At 51.4% G+C, this 14,087-nt stretch overlaps 2 protein-coding genes across 2 annotated transcripts; both read right to left on the reverse strand.

Annotated features, from left to right (window-relative positions):
* Positions 1-10,595: 10,595 nt before the first annotated feature.
* FAP1_1 (FKBP12-associated protein) lies at positions 10,596-11,633 on the reverse strand (the record flags this gene model as incomplete). Its single annotated transcript, XM_024466777.1, has 1 exon — positions 10,596-11,633. One exon carries the CDS (start codon positions 11,631-11,633, stop codon positions 10,596-10,598), a length of 1,038 nt encoding a protein of 345 aa, XP_024325358.1.
* Positions 11,634-11,686: 53 nt separating this feature from the next.
* On the reverse strand, positions 11,687-13,985 carry FAP1_2 (FKBP12-associated protein; the record flags this gene model as incomplete). Its single annotated transcript, XM_024466778.1, has 2 exons — positions 11,687-12,193; positions 12,243-13,985. 2 exons carry the CDS (start codon positions 13,983-13,985, stop codon positions 11,687-11,689), a joined length of 2,250 nt encoding a protein of 749 aa, XP_024325357.1.
* Positions 13,986-14,087: the final 102 nt, after the last annotated feature.

The raw sequence follows: 14,087 nt of genomic DNA on the forward strand, positions 1-14,087 counted from the left end.
ATCGACTATCACATACTTCCACGTCTTTTACAAGCTTCCAAGCATTCATCTTGTTACTCCTTGTTTCTGAAAAGTCAGTGAGGTGTTAACCTCTGACTTACCCCTGAGTTCCCAGACTCAACATTTGTTGCAACTTGTCTGAACCACTTCACTACATCACACACCTGATTGCTGCGTTGTGGAATAGTCTAAGCTACAACCCTTTGGCTCTGTTTCCTAAGACAGCGTGTTGTCTTAGTAAAATCATCCCTTCCTTGGGTGGCTAGATTCTCACATCTGGTGCACCCATCATTACAGTGGTGGACTTGTTTGGGTGTGCGCTTGGTGGGCTGGTCCCGTGACCCCCTTGGTTGTGGGTTGCCATGGCCACCCCCTTTGTTATGGGTCTCGCGCCAAACTCCTACTTCCTTCCAAACTTCCTATCGAACTTCCTGCCACCTTCATCCTCAACATCACCTTACTTCGCCTTTCGCCCTCGATCTTAGTCCCAACCTTTGGGGCCTACACAGTTGCTTGTTTCTTTAAGGTAATCACTTCCTTTCCACCTGGATTGCAGGAGCTTATCGTTACGGATAGATCTCACATCGTCCAACCCTCAATACGTGTGCGCACACTTCATGTAGCATGGGCGGGAGCCAGCGCGAAGGCGTCCTGCAGAATCAGGAACCTCACAGCGGGCAGCGACCTTCCACCCAAGCACGGTGCACTCATCCTTTGGAGCCTCGGACTCAGGAACGACGGAGCCTTCGAGATCCTCAGCTTTGTCCTCGACTTCAGGCGAACGATACGGACGGATAGTGCGAGAACGTGATGTGGAGGAGGTGACAACAGAAGGAACAGGCGTGGCGGGCGCCTGCGACTCGGGAGAGCTGGACATCTGGGCCGCTGGTCGCTTGCGAGGTGTAGTAACTGGAGCTACAACTTCCCAGGCCAGATGTGCTCTGTTGGAGCGCCGATTTGTGAAGCCTAGCAAGTGGAAGTTCAACACTCCACCGCCAGCACCCCCAGGGCCTCCTTCAGTCCCGTCCTTGTCGTCTGGGGACGAGGGTGCGATCCCTGTTTCTTCGTCATCCTCGTCTGAGTCCGAGTCCTCCTCGTCGTCCTCATCTGACCAGGGTTCTGATTGATCGTTCCCATAGTTTGTAGGGCCAATACCATTACGTTGTCCCATCCTTGCTTCCTTGTGCATGCTTCCTGTGATATGCCTCAATTAACGATAGCCCTATGTCATGTTTTGGCACCCATTGGTCGTCTGCGGCTGTATAACCAGCCCATCTAATAAGGTATTCCTCTCTCTGGCCCCTGCCTCGTTTGATTATCCTGTGGTCTAGGACCGCTTCTACTTGGTATTCTTCCTCACCGTCCACAATTTCTGGGCTAGGTGGAGGGTTGGGTTCCTCTGTGTTTTTCCAATACCTTTCTAGTAAGGACACGTGGAACACGTTGTGGATCGCCTTATACCTTGGCGGTAGCTTCAACTGGTAAGCCTGCTTACTGATGCGCTGGATGATCTCATACAGGCCAAGCCAGCGGTGCCCAAGCTTCCTACTTGGCTGGGTGGTTCTGATATTCTTGGCCGAAAGCCATACTTTCTCTCCTACCACGTACTGCATTGGCTTGTGCAGCTTGTTGTAGCCTCGTATTTGGGCTTCCTTCGTCTGTTTCCACGCCTCTTCGAGCTCCTGTCGCAATTCTAGGATCAGGTTGATGCGATCTTTCGCGACTGGCACTTCCCTTCTGGTGGGGTCATCCTCGATCCCTTGTCTTAGGTCTATATTGATGCCGTATCGGGCCTGGTTTGGCGACATCTGGATGGAATTGTGGAAGGCGTTATTGTAGGTCAATTCCGCGAAGTGGAGGAGTTCCACCCAGTTGTCTTGGTGCTGATTACAGTGGATCCGCAAGTAGGCTTCGATATTCTGATTCTGCCTCTCAGTCTGGCCGTCGGATTGAGGGTGGAAAGCGGTCGATAGGTTACGCCTTACTTTGAGGTGAAAACAGAATGCTGACCAGAAGTGACAGGTGAACACACTCCCTCGATCCGTGATTATTTCGGCTGGGATTCCAAAGTCCTTTACCCAGAACGCAAGGAAGAGGCACGACAGCTCTGGGGCCGTGATGGTTTTCCTACAGGGTATATATTTGGACACCTTAGTATAACGATCAACAATCACAAGGATGGAGTCTGAAGCCTTGCCTTGATCCGCCCCTACGCTTGGGGGCAGATCCGTGATAAAGTCCATACTTATGGATTCAAATGGTTTCGAGGGCATTCTTAAGGCCTGCATTTCACCATATGGCCTATGCCGCACAGGCTTGATGCGCTGGCATCTATCGCAGCCCCGTACGTACTCCCTGGTTTCCTCGCTGAGGCCAGGCCAGTAGTATTTGCGTTGGATCAACTCTTGGGTTTTCTTATATCCAAAATGCCCAGCCAGTGGGTCGTCATGGCAAATCTTGAAGATTTCCATCCGCACTGCCTGATTGGGAGGTATGTATACCGCTCCCTTGAAGCGTAGGATGCCTGCATCGTCTACTCTCCAATCTGAAGAGCCCTTTGCTCGCGCCAACCCAATATCCTTGGCCCTTTTAACAGCTAACTCGTCAGTCGCCTGGAGGGTTTTGATCAAGTCTATTAGGGGTTCAGACGCAGCACTATAGGCGCTCTCTCCCTTGGCTACAGCAGCTACTGCAACCCGAGGGACAATGAGACCTGGACTCTTGGTGTCCTTACTATGGTCATCGCCCAGTCTTACGCTGCTAGCGTTTGCCTTCCTACGCTGTAGGTTAGGTTCTCCTATCTGAAAGCCTTCTTGGCTTGTTATCGTCCGACTTATCTGCGGGATACCTCCTGCCTGCATGGCTTCTCGGAGCTTGTTCTTAAGGGTCGGTAGCATCACATTCTGGCTACCCTTTTCACCCTCATAGTCTGGTCTCCTAGATGGACCATCTGCTGGGTTTGTTTTTCCCGCTCGATAGGAGATGTGGAAATCATAGGCTGATAACGCCTGTGCCCACCGCGCTTGCCTCCTTGTGAGGGCGGTGGTTTCCATAAAATACTTCAGATTGTTGTGATCTGTTAGGACCTCAATTGGGTACTGGCTTCCTTCGAGGTAGTGTCTCCACTGCTCAAAGGACTTCACGATCGCCAGGAGTTCCTGGTCGTGGACTTCATAGTTCAGCTCTGCTGGATCTAGCTTTTTGCTGAAAAAGGCAACTGGGTGCCATTCGCCCTTCTCTTCTGGCTTAGTTCCTTCCACTAATTGGGACAGGTTCGCAGCGAGCGCAAAGCCTGACGAGTCCGTCTCGAGCCTGATTCTACGGCATGGGTCGAAATGGACCAGTGTGGGGGCTGTAGTGAAGGCCTTCTTCAACTGGCCGAAGGCGCTTTGCTGTTCCTCCCCCCACACGAACGGGCCTGTCTGCTTGCCTGCCTTTGCCCCTTTCATAAGGCCTGTCATTGGGGCCACCACGGAGGAGTATTGCTTTACAAAGCGCCGGTAAAAGTTGGCAAAGCCAAGGAACACCTGGACCTCTCGATGGGTCCTAGGTATTGGCCAATCGGCGATTGCAGCAACCCGGTCGCTTTCCATAGCCACCCCTTCCATCGTGACAATATACCCAAGGAAGCTTACCCACTTGGCATTGAACTCGCACTTTGAGAGCTTCACATATAGGTTCGCCTCGCGTAGGCGTCCTAGGACCTCTCGTACGTGGTCAGCGTGTTCCTCCTCCTTCTGGGAGTAGATGAGGATATCATCAAGGTATACGACACATATGGTGTCAACCAACCCTTGTAGGGTCTCATTCATGTACGCTTGGAATGTTGCAGGTGCGTTAGCCAATCCAAAAGGCATCACCCTGTACTCGAAGTGTCCGTATCGAGTACGGAATGCTGTCTTCCACTCGTCGCCTGGGCGAATACGGATGCGGTGGTAGGCGTTCCTAATATCAAGCTTCGTGAAGCACCTCGACCCTTGGGGCTGATCCAAGGTCTCCGTGATCAGTGGCAGCGGGTGTCGATTCTTCACGGTAATCTTATTCAAGCCTCTGTAGTCTACGCAGAGACGTAGGCTTCCGTCCTTCTTCTGAACAAATAGGATGGGCGCGCCTGCAGGGCTTACGCTCCTTCGGATCCAACCCTTCTTCTCGCTCTCGTCGAGGTATTTACGGAGCGTGGCCAGTTCCGTTTCCGATAGGTTATATACTGGCCCATACGGTGGTTCTTGGGTCCCAGTATCGATGGCATGGGTTTTCCTTCCCAGCTCTGGCAGTTCTTCTGCCTTTTCCTCCGAGAAGATGTCGATATAGTCCTCGTATTCCTTCGGGCATTGGGTAGGCGCGCTATCATCTGTGTTTAAGGCCAAGACGAAGGCAGTATCACCTTCCTCCCATTCTTCAATATCTGCCACCTCGGCTCTCGCAATATCGAAGGGCTGGCGCCAGGTCTGTTTGCGCCAGTCAATCTGGGGGTTGACCTGCGTCATCCAATCCATCCCAAGGATGACGTCTACTCCTGGGGTGTCCATGGAAAGGAGGGTCTGGGCGACCACACATTCCCTTTGAAAGTGGTCCCTAGCTCGGACCTGGGTGGTGGCCGCTCCATATATCACAACCTCTTTTCCATCGACTGCCCTTGCCCGTGGCGGTGCCCTATCCCGGCACTCCAAACCCTTCTCTTTGGCAAACAGAGGGTGGATGGTGGACGCGTCAGATCCTGAGTCAAGGAGGGCTCTTGCCTTGTGCCATCTGGGCCCTACCTGCACCTCTACCTCGATCTCCATTCGACGCTGCGCCGTAGGCTTCTGGGGTTCTGCTGGGAGTCACGCCCTCTTGGGGGTGTAGGCGTCCAATTTCCTCACCCCTGGGCCTGTGTGTTGGTGTGGGCCTCGACATTCCTTCGCGAGGTGGCCCGCCTTGCCACAGTTATAACAATTGATTCCGCTAGGGATTGGCCTAGCGTCCCTACTGTGGGTAGGGGCCTGTCCTCTCGCCGGCCGCTGGTCTTGTGGGCGGTGTCTATTCCAGAAGGGTGTTCTTTCTCCTTGGGCCGAGGGCTGGGGAGCCCTGTGGCTGCCAGAGTTGCCCTTTCAGAATGGAAAGCTGCCCTGGGAGGTATTCCTTCCTTCCCTTGAGTTGGGCTTGTCAACGGTAGGAGTTCTCTCTGTTACCCACTGGTTTGTCATTTCTAACATCGCCAGGATATTAACGATAGCGTCCCTGTGGGTAGAGGAACGCTCTGTGTACCCTCCTTCAAGGAGCCGCTGCCTCATCTCTGGGTGAATCTTCGTCAGAAGGTGGACAGTCTTCTGCGATTCAGTATATGGTTCCATCTCGCGATCGAGGTCCTCAAGGTAGGCCACAAACTTGCGGATGCTCTGCCCTTTCCGTTGTAGGGCGACGTTATACTTCAAGGCCGCGATGCGTTGTCGGTTGGCTGGGTCAACATGGAGGTCCCGAAGAAACTCTTCGAACCCAGCGATATCCAAGGGATCTATGTATCCTTCTCCTTGGGTTGCGCACCGGTTATCCCATTCCTTCATAGGGTGTCCTTCCAAGTATTGGGCAGCGAAGGCCACCTTAGATTGCTCGGTTGGAAAAGCCCTTGGTTGGTATCGGAAGATAGCACGGATCGAGGCCATGAACTCGTTGAGCTCTCGGATGGGTTCACCCTTATATACCTTAGGTTCCTTGACCCTTCCCATTGGTCTCTGGGCTGGTGTGACCTCCATTGATACGGTAGAGGCAGTCTCTGCCTCCTCCTCTTGTTGGGGTCCTTCCCACTCGTCCTCGATATCTTGGTGTCGCCTTTTTCGACGGTTCTCTTCCTGAATCCGGGCTTGCTTCTTCTCGAAATCCCGTACCGCCTCAGGGTAGGCGTTGTAATCGTCACCGTGCGATCCTCGGAATACTTCTAGGGCTTCCTTCATTGTGTTGAAGTAGGCCCTCTCTTCTTCCACTCGCTTCTGAAGGTCGGCCAACTTCGAGGCCATATTCCCGCCTTGGTCGGCCACCAAGTCGTCAATTTCTTGGGTCGTAGGTCCTGGAGCTGCCTCGGTGGCCTCGGTGGCTGATGTCGCTCCCCCCGAGGTCGCTCGAGTAATCCGTCTTTCCAAACTTGCCATCCTGACCCAGTAGGCTGGATATGGGTAAAGTCAATAGAATTGTAAAGCGTAAGCCTAAGGGTCTCACGGGAGTCCAGGGAACCAGGTCAGGAGGCAGGAAGGTATCGTATTCTGTAAGCACAATAGGTCTATGTAGATACATCGACTATTGACTGGAGGCCTTCTTCCGAGGCCTCCAACCCCTTTTATCTATGCACCTTGTGCCCTATTTTACTGAGCCCTATGGGCCGCTTATGAAAGGGACCTCACATGGTGGCACGTGATGGCCTTCCTTACACCTGGTAAGTCATGGAAAGTCTTGGAAAATGAGAGAACTACATTCCTTTAGCATAAATAGGATTGCCCTTTCCTTAAGAAAGGGCAAGCAGACAATACAGTAAATTGACTATCACATACTTCCACGTCTTTTCCAAGCTTCCAAGCATTCATCTTGTTACTCCTTGTTTCTGAAAAGTCAGTGAGGTGTTAACCTCTGACTTACCCCTGAGTTCTCAGACTCAACATTTGTTGCAACTTGTCTGAACCACTTCACTACATCACACACCTGATTGCTGCATTGTGGAATAGTCTAAGCTACGACCCTTTGGCTCTGTTTTCTAAGACAGTGTGTTGTCTTAGTAAATTCATCCCTTCCTTGGGTGGCTAGATTCTCACATCTGGTGCACCCACCATTACACACTACTCGCCTTTGTTTCTTGTTCTACTTAATGTATAACGTCTCTATCATCCTGTAGACCTTGCGCTTCTTGTTGAGTAAGTGACCCTCTATGTTGTAGTCATGTTTTTTTAGCCCTTCTGCGTTTGCTTAGTACTTCATTTGCTCATCGAAGATTTTGGTTCTCTATGTGTAGTAACTCGAACTGGTGCATTATTTGTGATGCACCCTTTGTGAACTGGTCAACAGCTGCATATATTGTAGTCGGAGAGCTATTTTGGTGATGCGCAATTCGATTTTTAATAAAAGTAGACTGTGATAAGGCTTCAATTGGTTTGTTAGGTGTTTGGGAAACCTAAGGTTGAGCGGTACTCGGACGGGAGCTGGGGGGCGTTAGCGTCTTCAACCTAAGAGTAAGTGTCGAAATCACACTCTCTAGGTCAAATGGAAGAAGTCCTACACCTCGGAACACTCCTCGAACATTGCTTTCTGTTATTGCAATATTAAATGCAGCATAGAAGGCAGGAAAGAAATCATCCTTGGTAATGTGCGTGATATGAGTCCACATCATATCTTCGATTTGGTGGCTGTATGCCTTCTTTAATGGGCTAAAACACCTAACATCGAGTGGCTGTAGGATGTGCGAGGAATGAGCAGGCATGCAAAGTGTGATTATGTTGTTTTCTTTGCAATATTCCTCGAACTTGTCCGAATGGTGGCTCTCATGGCCATCAACGATCAGCAACTGATAACCACCTACAGTTCGAGTCCTTGTATGCTTCTCGAAATGCCGAATCCAATCCATACCTTTCTCGTTCGTTGTCCAGCCATTTTCTGTAACTGCAATCACCCAGCTAGGTGGAAACCCGCTATTTTGATACCATGACGCGAGGTGATTTTTACCCGCAACAATGATAAATGGCGGCACTGTCCAGCCTTGAGTATTAACGCCTTGAATTACTATAACCCATTCGCGATTGCCAGACTGTATTTTTTTAGCTCTCGTACGACTGTCTGAGCTTGTTACGACCATTGCAGTTGAAATAACACCCATCATAAACCCCGTCTCATCAAAGTTGTATATATCTATGTCGTTGATTCCGTACTTTGTAATTGTGCTACGTACGAGCTCAAACCAAGGACGGATAATCTTTGGATCTTCGCATTTAGCTCTCTGATAGTCATATTTCCGCTAGAAGCGTGTCTGGAGTTCTAGGGGGAAACCCAACGCGTTCCAACGCGTGGTGTGTCGCGTGCAGCTAGAAGTCGATTCGCCATATCTTCAACAACAGACATCTGGGAAGGAAATCCTTTTGCCCCTAGGTTGATAATGTATTGAATAAGAACTGATTCCTCTAGGTCGGTTATTTTCCTCGAGTTGGCTAGAATATCGCGTCGTAGACGCGTACCGTTCATGCGGCGACCTAGTTTCCGGTGATCATCCTAGCAGCAACCTGAGGACGCAAATTCGGGTCTCTTTGCATAGCCTGGATCGCAAGGATCAACTGGCTTTCATCGTTCTTTTGGGGCATGTTTTGTTGTGGAGGAGTTTAACATTTAGTTACAGGGTTCTATCATCGCGATATTTTGGCACATTCGCTAGTTTGGCACATTCGCTAGTTTGGCACATTCGCTAGTTTGGCACATTCGCTATACACATACGTTATTATTAGTTAACTTAACGTACATGTATAGCGAAAGCGCCAAACAAGCGAAAGCGCCAAAATGATGCGGTGACCAAACCCCCCAACTAAATGTTAAATTCCTCAACAACAAAACATGCCCCATAAAAATGATGAAAGCCAATTAGTGCTAGCTATCCAGGCTATGCAAAGCGACCCAAAGTTACGCCTTCGAGTTGCTGCTAGGATCTATTCTGTGGACCACCGCAAGCTAGGTCGTCGTCTAGAAGGTGTACCTTCACGACGCGATATCCAAGCCAACTCACGGAAATTAACTAACCTAGAGGAGTCCGTCCTTGTTCAGTATATACTCGACCTAGCTGCCAAAGGGTTTCCTCCTCGGCTGTCTGTTGTTGAAGATATGGCAAGTCGACTACTTGCAACACGCGACGCGTCACGCGTTGGGTCGCGTTGGGCTTCAAACTTTGTTAAGCGGCGTGTAGAGCTCCAGACACGCTTTCAGCGCAAATACGACTACCAGAGGGCTAAGTGCGAAGATCCAGAAGTTATTAATGGCTGGTTTGAGCTTGTGCGTAACACAATTGCAAAATATGGTATCGATGAAGCAGATATCTACAACTTTGATGAGACTGGGTTTATGATGGGCGTTATCTCAACTGCTATGGTTGTAACAAGCTCAGACGGGTGGGCAAAAGCAAAGAAGGTACAGCCTGGTAATCGGGAATGGGTTACAGTAATCCAAGGCGTTAGTTCTCAAGGTTGGGCAGTACCACCATTTATCATTGTTGCAGGCAAAAACCACCTTACATCTTGGTATGAGAATAGTGGATTTTCAAGCGATTGGGTGATTTCTGTTACTGAAAATGGCTGGACTACAAACGAGAGAGGCATGGATTGGATTCAGCACTTTGAGAAGCATACAAAGGCCCGGAGTGTTGGTGGTTATCGCTTGTTAGTCCTTGATGGTCATGAGAGCCACCACTCAGATGAGTTTGAGGAGTACTGCAAGGAACACAACATTATTACGCTTTGTATGCCTGCTCACTCTTCTCATCTACTCCAGCCACTTGATGTTGGCTGTTTCGGCCCGTTAAAGCAGGCCTATGGTCGGCAAATTGAAGATATGATGCAGGCTCATATTTCTCATATTACAAAGGATGACTTCTTTCCTGCCTTCCACGCTGCATTTAACACTACAATGACGGAAAGTAACATTCGAGGCGGGTTCCGAGGGGCAGGGCTTCTTCCATTTGACCCTGAGAGAGTGATATCTACACTTGATCTTAAGTTAAGGACACCAACGCCTCCAAGCTCCCGCCCAGGTACTGCTCAACCTTGGGTTTCTCAGACACCAAACAACCCAATTGAAGCTATGTCACAGTCTATATTTATTAAAACTCGGATTTCACGCCATCAAAATAGCTCTCCAACCTCAATCTATGCAGCTGTTGACCAGTTTACAAAGGGTGCATCGCAAATAATGCATCAATTAGCACTGCTAAAGGGAGAGAACCAAAACCTACGACAGGCAAATGAAGTACTAAGCAAGCGCCGGAGAGCTAGGAAAACACGACTACAGCAAGGAGGATCACTTAGTCAACAAGGGGCGCAAGAGCTACAGGATGAGAGGGATGTTGTGCAGCAGGTAGAGCAGGAAATAAGGGCAAGCCGTGGTCGGAAGCCAAGGGAAGAAACCCGTGCCCGTCGCTGTGGCAAGTGTGGTGAGACTGGGCACAATGCGCGCACGTGTCAGATTGTAATAGACACCTCTGAGGAAGAGGACTCCGAGTAGTTTCAATTGATTTCTAATGTTGTGGTAGATTTATCGCAATGTTTGTCGTGAGGGTAGATAATTTTGGCGCTTTCGCTTGTTTGGCGCTTTCGCTATACATGTACGTTATACGCTTTATTAATAATCATATCATAATTGATTTTCTAACCCTGCTCAATTAAAAAGAGAGCTTCGGAAAATAGAGGTTGTATAGGTATATTTATAGAAACAGTCTACTCTAAAGGGCTAGTTGGGGGGTATAGGGGCAGGATTGTAGGGGCGTCATGTGATATGGGTATGTACTATAACTACTTCATGTAACCTCGAACCGACCCATCCGTTATAGGCAGTGATTACTGTACAACACTTCCCCCACTCCTTACTCGCCATCTTTCATTCAGTCACTGACTAGTGCCGGCGCTTCTTCTGCTACACTCACACTCACTTTCATCGACTTCACCAGCAACGGCTGCGGCGGTTGCCCCCTCGGCACTCTCCTCCCACGCTCCAACCGCATCCTCCCAATTCTCCACAACGCTCTCCTGCCTCTCTCTCTCCTTTACCTTCTCCTTCTCCTTCTTCTTCCCCGCCGCTTTGCTCCCAAGAACCGTAAACGAATTCTTGCCACTGGCAGCCCACTCGTCGACGACTCTCTTCTTCACAGGCGCACCCTTGACAACCTGGCTCCACCCTCCCGCAGAGCCGGTGTCCTCTCTCCGTGAAACATTCAAGCTCGCATCCACAGTGCAGAGCGCGACAGCTCCCGCCAGCTTCTTCTCGAGCACCACCTTGGTAAGTGCAGGCTTGAGGCGCAGCAGGGTTGCCTCGTCGACGCCATCTGCAAGACTCGCGCGTACCACGATCTCCTCACTAGGGAGGAACTCTATTTTCCACCCCGCGATCTGCGCGGTTGCCGGATCGGATGCAACAGCAGTGCGGAGCTCATCGAGGGTGAGTGCGAAGCGTGGATTGGCGAGTAGCAGCGCATTGAACGGAACACCCGTGGTTGCTGGGGCGTTCTTGGGCGCCTCGACCACGGGGCGAAGCTTGAGGCACTGGCCGAGTGTCTTCATCGGTGCGCTGGAAAAGCGTGGCGCCTTGAAGAGGACTACGTGTCGGTGAGGCTCCGGGTCGACGGATTCGGTGTCGAGGGCAAAGTCTTCAGCGAGGGAGTGCAGGAAGGCACGTTGGGCGGCGGACATGGGCTTGAAGCGGAACTGCTTGGCAGTCGTGTCGGCAGCGAAGACGCGGAACTCGCGCTCTTGCGTCTGACACCACTTCGGGCTTCCTTTGAAGTAGTCGAGAGTGGTGGTGGAGTATGGAATATGGTCATCCGTGTGGTCGGATGGGATATTGAGGGCGGCAGCAAGCTTGGCATTGCGCTGAAGGCGGAGACATTCGTCGTCGCAGGCCAGGGTCTTGCGTTCAGTCACTGGCATCGCTTTGGTGGCTAGGCAACGTATTTCCTGCTTTAGGTGCTGGCAGGCACATGTTATGATAACCTTTGCATGGCACGGCTTGTCTTCTTTGCACGGATATGGCGCGTGGCAGGGCTCGAGGCAAACGTGGCCGCAACCGGGTGTGGTCTTGGTCTTACCGCAGACATGGAGACATTGGGTGAGGAAAGCATCCTCACAATCGCCAGCCCGATGGCATGGCTTCTGGCACGAGTGAATGCCACAACGAAGGCGATGTCCGCAAGTCTGTCCACAGGAGATCTGGGTGGACCAGCAAGGTTGGTTTTTAAGGATTTTCTTGCCACACATGCATGTCTTCTGCACAAGGTACGGGCACTTGGGGCAGGACTCTCCATCGCCGTGGCATTGGTGGTTGACTGGGGGATGGCCACATGCGGTGCGCCTATTGCATTGGTGTGGACAAGGAGGCGGCTGAGTGCCGCATGGTAGTGGCGGGTGAAGCACAGTCCGACCGCAATTGCAAGAGATCTCATCAAAGATGGCTTCTCTACAGGCGCCGCATGCGCCACGGTGACAGAGTTCTTGACAGGTATGCTCTGGATTCCCACATTTCAAATATCTCCTGCAGACTCTCGTGCATATATGCTCGGCCTCAAAGTCTTCCGTTGTCCCACGAGATACCTTCTGCTTTCGCTTCGCTGCAATGCGTTCCCCAGCAGGCTTCTCGCCAGGGCAACAATGCTCTCCGCACTCGTGTCGTCCGCAGTTGAGGGCTGTCTTGCAAATCCTCATGCACTGCGGGAGAGTCTCCGTACCTTGGTGGCAGATAGTTGATGACGTCGTTCGTCCACATCGACAGACGATGGGCACTACCTTGAGACAAGGCAAGCACTCTCCTTCATGGCATTTCTGTTGGCATTCATGTCCACAAGCCAGCTGTTTCAAGCACAGCTTCTGACAATGCGGAATGGGCTCCTCGCAGGAAATTCTCGTACAGTCCAGGTCTTTCAAAGTACTCTTTCCGCAAGGGCAGTAGGTGACGGCATCCGGCGATAGTGGACAATGTGGTACATCGCCTGTCTGTTTATGGCAGCTCTTCTCGCAAAAATGGCGTCCACAGTCATAGGCACGTTTGCAAACGTTCCCACATTCGAACGATCCGGTCCAGCTGTCAACCTCGTTGCTCTCCTTCACAATGCTACTGTCCTTATCGTCGCCTCTATCCGAGCAAGGCATCATCTTCTCAACCTTTCCGCAATAACAACGCGATTCGACGAGAACTTCACAGCTTCCGCAGAGTCCTTCATGGCAGCCCTTCTCGCACTCATGCTTGCCACAGGGCATCATATCACCACACTTTTTGCCGCAGCTCCAGCCACTGTCGTAATGAGTGTCGATGCACCTCTTACTAACCTCGTACTTCCCACAGAAACAAGCCTGTACAGGTCCAATGTGAGGACATGGCGGGCATGGTCCAGCATGGCATATCAGGTCACAAGGATGCGGGCAATTCCGTGGTGCTCGAGGCTTCCCGCAGGTTTGTCCACATGAGTGCGGTGGTAGTCCAGGAATGGCCTTTGGGTCGACATCCTTTGCACACCAGCACGTATACGACTCCGGCATATCATCTTTGGGTAGATTGCACCCAGGACATCTCCATTGCCTCGCCGGTGGCAGCTCTCCATCCTGCAGTTGCTGTCGGTTCTTCTGCGTAGACCCCTCGTTCTTCGCCCATTTCTTGACGCATGACAGGTGGAAAACGGTCCAGCAGGTCTTGCACGACCACACCTTTGAGTTCTTGAGCACTTCGCTTGTGCAGATTGGACATTCGTATAAGCCGTGTAAGATGTCCTCGTGGGTTCTAGTTGCAATATCCGCAGCCTGCGACTTCGAAAGCCGTCGCTGCCTCCCGATATTTGGCGGGGGGTAGTTGTGAGTGGCAGTGGTTCTGGGAACTACTGTTTGACCAGGTGTAAATGCCGGTGCGTCAGCCTGCAGCGATAAAGATGCTGAGCTTCCGCTTGCTCCTCCTGCGGATGTGAGCTTCCCGCCAAACGCTCTTCCCCCAACACCTCCCATCACATGCCTGGGCGCTCCTCCTTTTTGACCCGGCCTTCCGCCCCTGCCTCGATTTGATTGCCCATTGTTCCTTCGGTTTGGATTTGGATTCAGGCCTGGAGCTGCCTGCGGCGCCACTGGAGCTGGAGGAACAGTGTCTGCGTTTCCTTGGGCTGGTTGTGCTGGTGAGTCTCGCGGCGCTCCCGGGGCAGGAGCAGTGCCGTTCTGTGCGCCGCCTCGCCGTGGTCTTCTATAATGTCGAGGTCTTCCGCCTTGACCTGCACCTTGTGCTGGTGGTGCGCCTGGTGTTGACATTCTTTCTTCTCTATCTGTATACGTAGCAGGGATCGCAGTTGCCACTTTCGTGATTGCCTTTTTTAAGGTTGTCTCGTCCAAAAAAGTGGCGGTGATCCAACT

This window comes from Pseudogymnoascus destructans (genome assembly GCF_001641265.1).
Source record: "Pseudogymnoascus destructans isolate 20631-21 unplaced genomic scaffold scaffold_7, whole genome shotgun sequence".
NCBI classification, from domain to species: Eukaryota; Fungi; Ascomycota; class Leotiomycetes; order Thelebolales; family Thelebolaceae; genus Pseudogymnoascus; species Pseudogymnoascus destructans.